Genomic DNA, 13,121 nt, shown 5'->3' on the forward strand with positions numbered 1-13,121 from the left:
CAGTTCAAACTATTATGTGAATAAAATGTAATGATACAATACAGTAGTTGGATTGTTAAAGAATATAAATATACATAAAAATATACTATAGTACACAATTTTGAGATGTTAGTTTTTCTACTATTTTAATGCATGATGAAGAAAAGACCTGTGGTTTTTAAATTGGTAACACTGACAGTTCCGAATGCTTTTGGTGGAATCATCACACATTTCAGAATGCTGCTATTGCCTATCACTTCGCAATTTACACAAATGTGAGTTGTTTTTTTACCTCTGTGAAGAGACGGGCATCATCAGAAAGCATATTATAATCCTGCGCACATTTCTTTGCAGAATTCTGCAAAAACTTTAGGAACTCAGTAACTTCTTCGTTCACATGTTTTTTCATATCCTGATTTTTAAAAAAGTAGACATGTCTTGGGATAAAAAGTTTCATTAAAAAGAATCACATTCTTAATCATTGCTATAATAATTTGGACTTAAAGAATAATTAAAGTATCAAATCCAAAGCAGAAATCAAAGAAGTCAGTAAAAATTATTATGTAGTAATGATAAACTGTTATTAAAAACTCCACAAAATAGAAAAGGAAATGACTAAGACTATACAATACACGCTCAGGAATTGAGAAGTTGATTTTATAAAATGCTGTCAAAAAAATTTTTTTTTTAATTTATTTTTTTGAGACAGAATCTCGCTTTGTTGCCCAGGCTGGAGTGCAGTGGCACGATTTCGGCTCACTGCAACCTCCGCCTCCTGAGTAGCTGGGGCTGGCTATATAGGCGCCTGCCACCTCACCTGGCTAATTTTTTGTATTTTTAGTAGAGATGGGGTTTCGCCATGTTGGCCAAGCTGGTCTTGAACTCCTGATCTCAGGTGATCCACCTGCCTCAGCCTCCCAAAGTGTTGGGATTACAGGCATGAGCCACTGGGCCTGGCCTCAATTTTTTTTAAAAAGACATACATCCGAATAGAAAAACGAGCAAATAATATAAATAGGCAAGTTACCAAAGAAAAAATAAAAATGGCTTATACACATATGGAAAATGCTTACTGTCATTAGTAATCATAAATTAAATTAATGTAAAGCAAGAGATCATTTTTCCCATTTTAAATTAAAGGCAAAAAAGGTAATGTCCAATATTAGTGAAGACAGTTTTTTCTTTTTTTAAATTTCATTTCGATTTTCTTTTACCTTACCCCTGTAGGATTAGAGAAGATAGTTTTTTCAAAACCTGTCATACAACAGAGGTACAAGCAAACTGGTTTACTTTTTGCAGAACAATTTATGCATGTGTAACTGCAGATCAAAGCTTTGAAAACATGCATAGGTTTTGATCTGGCAGTTTTAAGAATTTATCTTATGGAAACTATCATTGATATGAACAAAGATTTTGCTACAAAGATGTTCAGCACAGCATCATTTATATAATTGAGAATTTGGAAGTCTTAATTGAAATAATTAAGCAATAATTTAAAATTGGTATAATCTATGTAAAATTCTACTGCTAGTACTTAAGATGAACTGGAGCGAGTCATGCTCAGAAGTAGAGCAAAATGCTTGAACTACAATGGAACCAACAAAAGAATTAAAGCACCATTGCTCTCTCAATCTCCTTACGTTTTCCATTTTAAAAAAGATGACGGGACCTAAAAACAAAAATGTAAATTTAAGATAAAAATATTTCCTAATTTTTATTATTTTTTCCTGAAACTGAAGAACACAATACATACCAAGTACTGCAAGTAGTCATTTTTATTTATTCCAACAGCTTTGGAATTTGCAGGAATCTTTGCGTATTTAACCAACAAGTCCACATAACTCCTCTGCTCTCTCTGTGAGAAACGAGAGAAACGAGGATAAGGAACTCTTGGTTTTGGAAGAAGAACCATTCCAATTGTGGTTTTAACTTTTTCCTTTGCTTGAGTTGCTGAACTAACTGCCGGCTCATTTTCTACAGAACTTGCTGAGGCATTCAAATTTTCTCCTATACGTCTGGAAAACAAAATATAATTTACAAATATGTGCTTTTCACATGAAGATTACTATCATGGAACTTCATGATTCTCAATCACCAGGGAGAATATAGCGTGATTAACAGAGTAAACTCTGGATTATTATCTAACTCTGCCACCTGCATTTTGATGTTTAGCCATTTAAAGTAGATTAAGTATTCTGTGGCATATGATCACAATGCAAACTTACCTTCAATTACCTGATGGAGAGGAAGAGGTATACTTATTCAATTTAGAAGTTTTTTTCCCATTAATAAAGAGGGGAAAATCATTCTTGCCAATTACACATGCAGGTACTTTATGTTTACATTTTATTAAATTTGAGTTTTTAATACTTAAATTCATCACTAAGATTTATCAGTTAATATGGTGAATAAAAGCTACTAAGAACAGAATGTAAAGGAATCACAAATTTGAGATTAACAAAATTCATTGAGATTCTAAATGTTCTGATTTCCTCTGCTTATCTCAAAAATTAAGAAAATTCTAACATTATGCACGATATTTTTTGAAAGCAGTATTGGTTTTGGAAAAGTTGTACAATCCTCTATCACTCTGGTACATGGCTGAGTTCATGGAAATCACTTTATGCTTTTCATGGATGCCAAAGAAAAATCCTGGCGTATCGTTAATGAAATGTACCAGAAGAGAAAGTAGTGAGTAGCTTCAGAACCTGTTACCATATGTGTTTATGGAATGTGTGAAGGTTGTTAGAATCACAATGGAGTCACCAATGTTTAAAAATCCCTTAATATCATGGAATACTATGCAGCCATAAAAAGGAATGAGATCATGTCCTTTGCAGGGGCACGAATGGAGCTGGAGGCCATTATCCTCAGCAAACTAACGCATGAACAGAAAACCAAACACCACATGTTCTCACTTATAAGTGGGAGCTGAAAAATGAGAACACAGGGACACAGGGAAGGGAATACACATGGGCGTGTTGCGGGGTGGGGTTGGGGTAGGAGAACATTAGGAAAAATAGCTAATGCATGCTGGGCTTAATACCTAGGTGATGGGTTGGTAAGTACAACAAACAACCATGGCACACGTTTACCTACGTAACAAACCAGCGCATCCTGCCCATGCACCCTGTAACTTAAAAAAAACCAAAAAACAAAAAACGCAAAACCCCTGATAATAAGAGCTAGTGAAGGCCATGAAGACAGAGTTCTCATGTTTGAATTCCTCATAAAATATTTCTGCAAGGGTATTTGTTCAGGAACTGCCGGTCCTTGGATTGGTGTCACCTTTGTTATTCATCTTTCAAAGATCAAGTATAACTATTTCAAAACAATCAGATAATCCTAATTTTTTACTTTAAAAATCTTTGTCCTCCTTTACCTCCCTGAATACGCACATAGTTTACCATGGCATACATACTCCCATTGCAATGCTTTACTCCCAAATAAATTTCTTTTATTTTAGAGAGTTTCTCTGTTACTTAGATTCACAAATGCTACCCCTGCTTTTAAGAAGTCACCTTATCCAAATTAAAGTATATGAACACAACTTCCTTATCTTATTCATAATCCATCTCTATTTTTGCTATTCAGTTATTGTAATCTACATTTTAAATAAGAGACTTTAGAAGTGCATCAAAAACTATACTTCTTGGCCTGTACACTATAACTTCCACCACAGTAACTGCTCCTATAACCTGGTTCCAAATTACACAACAATCCACAGAGGAAGGGAAACTAAAGAGAAAGATGGACATCTGCTGACTCATTCTTCATTCCTCCATTTGTTAATATTTATTAACTACCATGTGCCAGCCTATGCCAGGTACTGGAAATACAACACTAAGTACAGTACCATCTCCAATCTCCAGGACATTATAATCAAGTGCATTAGACAAGTCAATGAAGAAGAAAGAAAAGTAGATATGTACATCAACACAATGGGACTATGGAGAACTTAGGTTTCCAAAGTGAACATACCAAATACATGACTGAAGAGAATCCTAAGAACATAATGATCAGGGATTAAGGGAAAGAAAGAGTAGAAAGAGAAAATATCCATAGCAGTGGTTCTCAATCATGACAGTTTTAATGTCCCCAGGGCATTCTGGAAGCCTGTAGGTGTATTTGGATTGTCACAAAAGGGGGGAATTAAAGGCATTCAGAAGGGGGGAATACTAAATGCCTGCAATATGCAGTACTATCCTGCATATTTTAACAGTCCCCTTCAGGCTTTCTCTTACCAGGTACAAATAAGTCTAGTCCGTTATTATCTCTTACCAGGTACAAATAAGTCTAGTCTGTTATTATTTATCCTAACAGTACATTTTATTTTTCCTATGATGATTTTATGGTATGCTTCAATGTCTCTTAAATACTTTAAATGAACTTAAAATAAATGAACTATATTCATTTTAACTGATGCATCTCACTACCTCATTATATCTCATAATGCAGTAGCCTATGAGTTTAAATACTAAAAAATAAATTATTTCACACTTATAGGTATAGGATATATTTATTGTTTTTTAAAATTATATCTATTAATTTCATTTTAAGCTAGTAAAGGAGGTATCTTATTTCTTATAAATACACGTCATAAAAAGTGGGAGGGTATCAGTCTGATACGGCTGAGAACTACTAATTTAGATCTGCATCTGGACAAAGGGTGAGTTACATTCCATCCAAAACTACTACTGATTAGTTTTAAATTAACTTTATAATACTAGAATAAATATGGCAAAAATTCCAAAAGATGACAACACTATTTTAGAAATATGTAGGTCCCCAAATAAAGCAAAAATATTTAAGACCACTCTCTCAGAGCTAAACAATGGATAAAAAACTACTCAAAGAGCTGATAAGGGGATGAGAGAAGAATTTTGGAAATTAAAATTAGGATGCTTAGGTTGGCTCTGAAAATAACACAGGTAAAAAAAAGACACAGCTACTAAAGTTTCTCAAATAATTGTATAAAAATAAGCATATTTTAAGTAAACAAAATGAACATTAACTGCTGATCTTGGGAGAAATGTATTACAGCAAATTGACTTCTCACTAGAAAACGTCTTGAGAGCTCTTCAAACTTAACAGTATTGTGTCTTCACTCTTAACAGTACTGCTTCACAGCTGTCACTCTGAATATGAGAACATGTCCGTCCTTGTGCCACAAACTGGCAAATTTAATTAAGCTGCTGCAGCAACAAGATGCTGACTCAGATACGCCAGACTAGGAATGTCAAGAAATTCTAGCAGTTTAAATTGGCTACATTCAGCAAAGAATGAAATGGTAGCACATCAAGATCATTTCCTTTTGCAGTGCTGTCAAGAACTTCATCAGGGTGTAAACCAAAAGCATCTGACAGGGTTTTTCTATTCACGTATACAGCATTATATTTTATTTTGGTTGATGGTTTGAAGTTTTGCCCCTGCATTGTGTCAACTACCCATTCTCCTTTCTCAAAGTTTCTATGGAAAAAAAAAAAAAAACAGGGTAGAATCCAAAACTTTGAGTTTCCTATACTTTAAGTACTGGTTTGGTAGCTTGTTTAAAAGTAGCATTTGGAAATGGTGCTTCTAGTCTCCATTTCAAGTCTACTAGTATCTTCTGAGTTTGATTTATTTTCCTAAGTTAAACGTGTTAAAGCTTTATATATATATATATATATTTCCATTTAAAGCTATTTCCCCGCTTGTTTGCTTAAAACTCAGTTACGAGTATCTGCAAACAGAAACTTTAATTAAAAAAAAAAAGGTAATTGTTTACAGTGGCTATTTCTACATGAACGGCTCACGGGTCATTTTAATATCCTCTTTTATTTTCTTGGGGGACTTTCCAAATATTCTATAATTTTTTTTCATGCTTCAAAGAAAAGTAACACAATATTAACTTTTTATATTATTCATTTGTAAAAACACTATTCGAGTTGTTCTTTCACTTTACAAACACTTATGGAGCACAGAGAGTAAAAGGAAATTTTTTTTTATCTTGAAATTAACAGAATAAAAGGCCTTGTTTTTCAACAAGAAAACAGTTGTAAACAATAAAGCCTGAAATAATTGTAATAATTATTACAGCAATTAAGAATTATTACAGTAATTACTGTAACAATGACTGTAATAATTCTTAATAAAACAAAGTTAGGAAAAAAGACTAGAAACATCATATCAATAACTTGTGTATTTTTTCTATAGTACAAAGTAAATTATACTAATAGATTATTTTGTGCTCTATAGAAATCTAAAGAAAACAAGGATATTCTAAGAAAAAAATATTTTAGGAGTTAGGTATGCCCAACTTCCAGCAAAATGCCTTTTTCCTTGTACAAAGCCAGGCTATAACCCACACCTGGGATATGCTGAACAGAAGTGGACTTGAAAAGAACCGTAAAAATAAACTTGGCACACTGGCGTGCACCTATAATCCCATCTATTCAGGTGGCTGAGGTAGGAGGATCACCTGAGCCCAGGAATTTGAGTCTAGTCTGGGCAACATGGCAAGACACCAACTCTAAAATTAAAAATAAAATGAGAAGCAGTGGCAAGATGAAGATTAATACCTGAAATTTTTAGTATGAAAAGAGAAAGGCTGAGAGAAAAGTTCAAATAAGTTGTTTTTTTGTTTTTTTTAAATTTGAGATAAGGTCTCAAATTTTGAGATGGGGTCTTGCTCTGTTGTCCAGAAGTGCAGTGGTGTGATCATGGCTCACTGTAGCCTTGACCTCCCAGGGTCAAGTGATCCTCCTACCTCAGTTTCCCAAGCAGCTGGGACCACATGTGCATGCCACCACACCAGCTAATTTTTAAATTATGTGTAGAGACAAGGTTTTGATATGTTGCCCGGGCTGGTCTTGAACTCCTGGCCTCAAGTGATCCTCTTGCCCCTAGCCTCCCAAAGTGTTGTTATTATAGGCATGAGCTACTGTGCCCAGCCAAGATTATTTGTGTGTGTGTGTGTGTGTGTGTGAGTGAGTGAGTGAGAGAGAGAGACACACAGAGACAGAGACAGAGAGGGTCCCACTCTGTTGCCCAGGCTGGAGTGCAGTGGCGTCATCCTCGCTCACTGCAGCCTCAACCTCCCTGGACTCAGGTGATCCTCACACCTCAGCCTCCCCAGTAGCTGAGACTGCAGGCACACAACCACCACACCTGGCTATTTTTTGTATTTTTGTAGAGACAGGGTCTCACCATGTTGTTCAGGCTTGTCTTGAACTCCTGGGCTCAAGTGATCCAGCTGCTCTGGCCTCCTAAAGGGCTGGTATTACAGGTGTGAGCCACCTACGCCTGACCTGAGATGATTCTTTTTTTTAAAGATAGACATATGTTCTCTAAATCCCAGGACAACAGAATTTATAGGCATTTTTTGATCCAAATAAACAATGGCAATTCTTTAATTGGTAGTAAGTTTTAAGAAATTAGTTATCCTCAAAAAACTTTACAAGTTGAATAACAAATAGTTTTTTAAAATATCCATAAATGTACATACATAGGGAGTCTATTGCTTTAACTTTGTATATCTGACATTAGCACAGACATTATAATTATGCACTTTGGCAAGAGGAAAGTTGCTTCTGAAACTGCCTCTTTAAAACGTTTATTTTTAAAAAATTGTCTCTTTTTTTTGTAGACAGGATCTCACTCTGATGCCCAGGCAGGAATACAGTGGCACAATCACAACTCACTGCAGTCTCAAACTCCTGGGCTCAAGTGATCCTCGTGCCTCAGCCTCCTAAGTAAGACTATAGGTATGTACCACTACACACAGCAAATTATTTTTGGAGAGACGGGGTCTCAATTTGTTGCCCAAGCTGGTCTCAGACTCAGGCCTCAAGTCATCTTCCTGCCTTACCCTTGCAAAATGCTGGGATTACAGGTGTGAGCCACTGAGCCTGAACTAAAATTGTCTCTGTAATATAACTTCTGCTTGTTTTTATGTAAACTTACGCATTCATTTGATGGAATCAAAAAAGCACTTTTTTCTTTAATGCTTTTTAATGGCAATCTGGCAATATCTATCAAAATAAATATATATACGTACCCTCCACTGACAGGAGTTTATCCTACTTATACAAACACATGTAAAAAGGCTGCTCACTGTTTCTAACAGTAAAGGAATGGAAACAAGCTAAATATCAACAGAGGTCAATTTAAAAATTATATACACCCAACTATAGAATACAATACAGCTGTAGGCCGTGCATGGTGGCTCATGCCTGTAATCCCAGCAAGTGTAGTAGGATGTGCAGTAAATGGAAAGTTGTTAGTCCTGTTTTTAAATCCATTCTGCCAATCCATCCTTTGATTGGGGAGTTTAATTAATTTACATTTAAGTTATTGATAGGGAAGGACTTACTACTACTGTTTTCTGTATGTCTTACAGCTTTTTTGTTCCTTATTTCTTCCCAGTGAGCACATGTAAGTCTTTAAAGAAGTCTAAATATAAATGAGAGAAAAGGTAAGAAAGTAATTAGGAGAATATGTGGAGTCCAGGGATTATTTAAAATAGGAAAACTTGAGCATGTTCAAATACTGATTAAGTTGGCCAGGCAGAGTGGCTCCTGGCTGTAACCCCAGCACTTTGGGAGGCCAAGTTGGAGAATCACTTGAAGCCAGGAGTTCAAGATCAGCCGGGGCAACACAGCAAGACCATGTCTCTTCAAAAACAAAACAAAAACGAAAAAGTAATCAAGATGACTGAAAATGGGAGAGAACAAAGATAGAGGAGTAAGAGGGGACAACGGACAGAAAAGATAAGTGAGAAAGCAGGAAAAGATGGGGAGATACGCTTCCTCCACTGTAAAAGGAGAAACGAAGAAAGTAAATGTTGAGCTTCCCTGGGGGAGTTTCCTAATTCCTCATTTGGTGTATTTATACATTTTTCTAGTAAACTCAATTACTTGGTTTCCGGATTCATCAACAACAGAGTAGAAATAGTCGATCAAAAAGCTAAGAAGAGCTACTACAGGCAAGTTGGCAGTAAGAAGTAAAAATTATCAGTTAATAGTCATTAAATATCAGAGAGGAAAAAAACCTTTAGCAATTTGGCAATATCTATTAAAATATAAACTGTACATATTGTCTGACCAAACAATTCAATTTCCGTGAGTATATCTTACAGAAATAACTATAAAAATTCACCAATATATTGTTTTTAATTACCAAAAAAAAAAAAAAAAAGGGAACACAATGTTTTGCAACACAAGACTAGTTAAATGAATTAAAAGTACATCTATAAGCTATATAGTGAGGTAATATGCAACCATTAAGATTGAACTAAATGCTGGGACATGAAAAGATATTCAAAAAATCACTTAAAATGACAGATAACTGCAAAACAGTTTTATAGTATATTTTTAGTATGATCCCATTTTGTATTATATACCTGTATATTTATGTGTGCGTGTACACGTTATAAACAGTATACTGCTTAGTACTATACTAAACAATTATTAGTATAATATTGGTACTATACTAAAACATTTATTGGTATAAATGTTTCCATAGTATTATACTATATTGGTATAGTATTATAAAAATATTGGTATAGTTTAGCATAGTATTATAAAATACTATAAAACTGTTTTGCAGTTTATGTGTGGAGAAAGGAATGAAGATCTGAAAAGATAAATACCAGTGTTAAAAGTTGTTTTACTTTAAACATTTCTATAATCTGAATGTTTAATACTAGAGATACACATAAAACTTCAACTATCAGAAAAACGACAATCAAATATGGAAATAAATAACCAAATAAACATATTACCTGTTGGATAAAACACGTAGTTCTTTTAAACTTGGAGCCATGGAATGATCTTTATAATTTTCTCGAGAGAAAAATGCCTTAAGGCCATTTTTGGGGGAAATATCCCTGTGAAACAAAGTAATTTACTTACATTTGACAATTCAAAATCTCATGCTAGACTACGACACATAATGGCACAATTGTAACTTACAATTTCATACCTTCTTACCCCCCCCATCCCCAGACAATCTCTTCTTACTACGTTTAATTTCATATACCAGATCTGTGGGCTTAGAAGTGTTACTTCTTGGATAGCTTTAAACCCAGGCCCATTATGGAATTCTCCAGCTCCAATAATCAGCTCTACATTTTCTGTAGTACACAATTAAATAAATGTCACAGAGACTGGAAAGTTAAAGATAGAAAAGTCTGAAGTATAATCAAGGGTCTGTCAAAGGCTGGCCTCACTTCTGGCTCTAGGACATAACATTAAGATATTTGGTTGCTGAAAACACTTCTCAACTTATTTTTGTTTCATGCACTACTGTGCTGAGCCAAAAGACACTACAAAGACTAAATAGCCTAGCTATTTTGTTTACTTTGGCAAATGGGATAACTGGTTTGCTAAAACCACCTCAAAGGTGATATGATTTTTCATAACACCATAATTAATTTAGAGACTAACATATTATATTCAATGCGTTCCATATAGTTAGGCATCCAAAAATGCTGTTTGAATGAAGGAATTAAAAATTTGAAAACACTGAATCCATTAACGTTACTAGGGAGGACAAAGGTCAGTAAAATTCCGTGGAAAAGGGTAATTCCAAGGGCTACAATATTGTGCAAAGGTTCTAAACCACAACTAGTTCCACAATGCCGGTGGTATACAAGAGCATCTGTGCTACATCTGAATGCATACTTTATAGCACTGGCAGGGAATGCAAATGTGCATACCTCTTACCTAATCAAATGGTAACTTCTGGGTGTCCTAGTGCCCAGATAGGAAATTCTAGCATATTTGCTCCATACTCTTCTCCTTTTTAAACTGTTCTTAAAGGCATTTATCCAAAAAACTATATTAAGGTATTAATGGTAAAATTAGAAAGTCTTATTTGCTATGTATCAGTATAGTTTCTTATTACCTTGTCGTGGTATTGTATCTGTGACATCTCAATAAATTCTTAAGTTTCTGCACATCATATAAAAACAAAGTAAAGGGTCTCAGGGATTGTGAGCTCCCTGGGGATGGGAGTGTTGTTAGCAATAAACAAATACTCACTGAACATACTGACTTAATAGTCTGAGTCAGGTACTATTTTAATACTCTTTGTAACCATTTATAACATTTGATCCTCCTTGGCTGGCTTAGTAAATGTGTGTTAAAATGAACTAAAGCAGCACATGTATTAGCTAGATGGCTACAAAACCACTATGTTATTTAACCAGGCTCTCTATTTGCAAAGTTCTCATACACTTTTAAAATACAGTCTATGCATTTATATCATTTGATATAGATTTCAACATAACAAAAAGCATGTCTATTCTTAAAGAGGGTCTTTTTTATTACTTGTATGGAAATGGGCCAAGGTTCTTGGACTCAAGAAAATTCCAGTATCTCTCCTTCACAGGAGACCAACAATAAATACCCGAGGGAATTATACCTAAAAATAATTTGAGTGCTGAACTGTGTTGTTCCACTATAGGAGTGGAAGTACAGTCAGCCATAACTCTAGCATTCCGTATGTGAAGATGAGGATAGGGTAAATTCTGAGACCCTAAACTTGTATTTTGTTTCCTCCAAATCTCTCTATGCCAGAAATCTATTTTCTTATGTCAACCATCAGCCCCACTACACTCCTCTTCAGTGGATTACAAAGTGGCTACAACTCACCAATTCAGTCCTGGTTCACTTATGACCATCTTGGAGCTCATCTTCCTAGATTTCTCCTTCACTCTAGCTCACAGTTCACAGCTGCCTGGCTGCGAAGGCTCCAAGAGGCAGGATCCCTCCAGAACTTACTCAGCTGAGTAAAAACAAAAGGCCAAGATCAAAAACAAGTGATTGGCTAGGCCAGGTGCTATTAGGTGAGGAAGAATCTCTCCCTAAACATCTACCCTCAACAGACTGTGGCACCTTAAACAGAATACAGCAGACCCAAGGTTCTTTGTAGCAGAGCAGCAATGACGATACAGGACGAGCCCTTTTCCATTTAATCTACTCCGGGAGTGTTACTCTTAGGACACTCACTATGGAAATAAGAGCTGAAACAGAACGGTGTTCTCATTGCTTACATACTAGGCCACTTGATGGCATGGAACGGGAAGTCAACTCAGTTTTCCATTCCCTTACTGCCAAAATAAATCTTTTGTTTTCCCGACCATGCTTTGTTATGGGGCAGATTCTGGCAGGCACTGCATGACAAAAGCTACCTCGATATCAGGAATCTTAGGCCTTTCACAAAGAACCTCACATTTGAGGAGACTTGAGGTCAACTTAAGTGACATTTCACAAGATCACTTACAGACATCATCAGGACTACAAATCAGGCTTGATCTCTCATGTTCAGTACTTCTCCTGTGACCCCAGGCAGACTGATAAAGTGACGTGCGAGAACCTAATCAAATTTAGGAGTCGGTCTCTCGGCACCGAACGGGCCCGACCGGCTCCCACTTAATCTACCTCTCACACTTCGACCCAGTGTGGAGCTGGGGGGGAATAGTCGAGGAAGGCAAAAGAAACGGCTGAGGGAAAGGGGACGGAAAGAGAGGGGAAACAAGGTTCCAGAAAAGCAGGTAAAAGGACAAGCAAAGCAGGGGTAGGAGCCGCGCAGAGCCAGGAGCAAAGGGTCCTGGCCCGGCCGCCATGTTCCCTCCTCCCGCCCCTGCATGAGCACGCCCGCTGGCCCGGCAGCGCCCTCCCGTCCGCGTCTGGGCTGCAACACAGCCTTTCCGCCCACCTCATGGTCCGCGGCGGCTCTTGCCCAGGCCGCAGCCACACACCACACACGCTCCACCCCACTCCTCACATTGTCGCGCGCGCCCAAGAAAGACCATATTTAAAGGATGTAGCAGCGCCGACTCGGCCCTGCGTGATGACGTCATCAACGACATAGTGGGCGGGGCCTTGCGTCTTGACGGCTGCTCCCCTCCTTTCCTCCCGCCACAAGCGCTCGCTGTGGTTCTGGCAGCGAAGGGCGAGACTGGGCTCGCCAGGCGGAAGTGGTTGGAGACTGCGTGTTTTCCTAGAAAGTCCTCGACCTTCGTCGGGGAGAGGAGGGGAGTGATAAATTGGAAGGCGGACAAGCGACAAGTGCAGTACTGGAAAGACCCAAACATACTTGGTTGTGACCTCAGGCAAGTTTCCTGACTTCCCTAACCCAAACTCCTCATATGTAAA

The 13,121-nt window shown here is 36.9% G+C and overlaps 1 protein-coding gene across 8 annotated transcripts in view; it reads right to left on the bottom strand.

Annotated features, from left to right (window-relative positions):
- ICE2 (interactor of little elongation complex ELL subunit 2) overlaps positions 1-12,808 on the bottom strand; it is a 57,649-nt gene extending 44,841 nt beyond the window's left edge. For 4 of the 8 annotated variants that reach the window (XM_055098463.2, XM_055098464.2, XM_008953237.4 and 1 more), the window contains exons 1-6: positions 12,682-12,808; positions 12,247-12,339; positions 11,616-11,748; positions 9,743-9,847; positions 1,733-1,994; positions 272-391 (exon numbers count right to left, since the gene is read on the bottom strand). In XM_055098463.2, the coding sequence (XP_054954438.1) occupies positions 272-391; positions 1,733-1,994; positions 9,743-9,847; positions 11,616-11,656 (528 nt within the window). In that variant the 5' untranslated portion in view covers positions 11,657-11,748; positions 12,247-12,339; positions 12,682-12,808. Of the gene's footprint in view, positions 1-271; positions 392-1,732; positions 1,995-9,742; positions 9,848-11,615; positions 11,749-12,246; positions 12,340-12,681 lie in introns of those variants that run through there. The other 4 variants (XM_014341510.4, XM_003827919.5, XM_008953238.4 and 1 more) reach the window with 4 other exon arrangements.
- Between the last annotated feature and the right edge of the window lie 313 nt (positions 12,809-13,121).

The sequence above is a fragment of the Pan paniscus genome, chromosome 16, assembly GCF_029289425.2.
Source record: "Pan paniscus chromosome 16, NHGRI_mPanPan1-v2.0_pri, whole genome shotgun sequence".
Taxonomy (NCBI): Eukaryota; Metazoa; Chordata; class Mammalia; order Primates; family Hominidae; genus Pan; species Pan paniscus.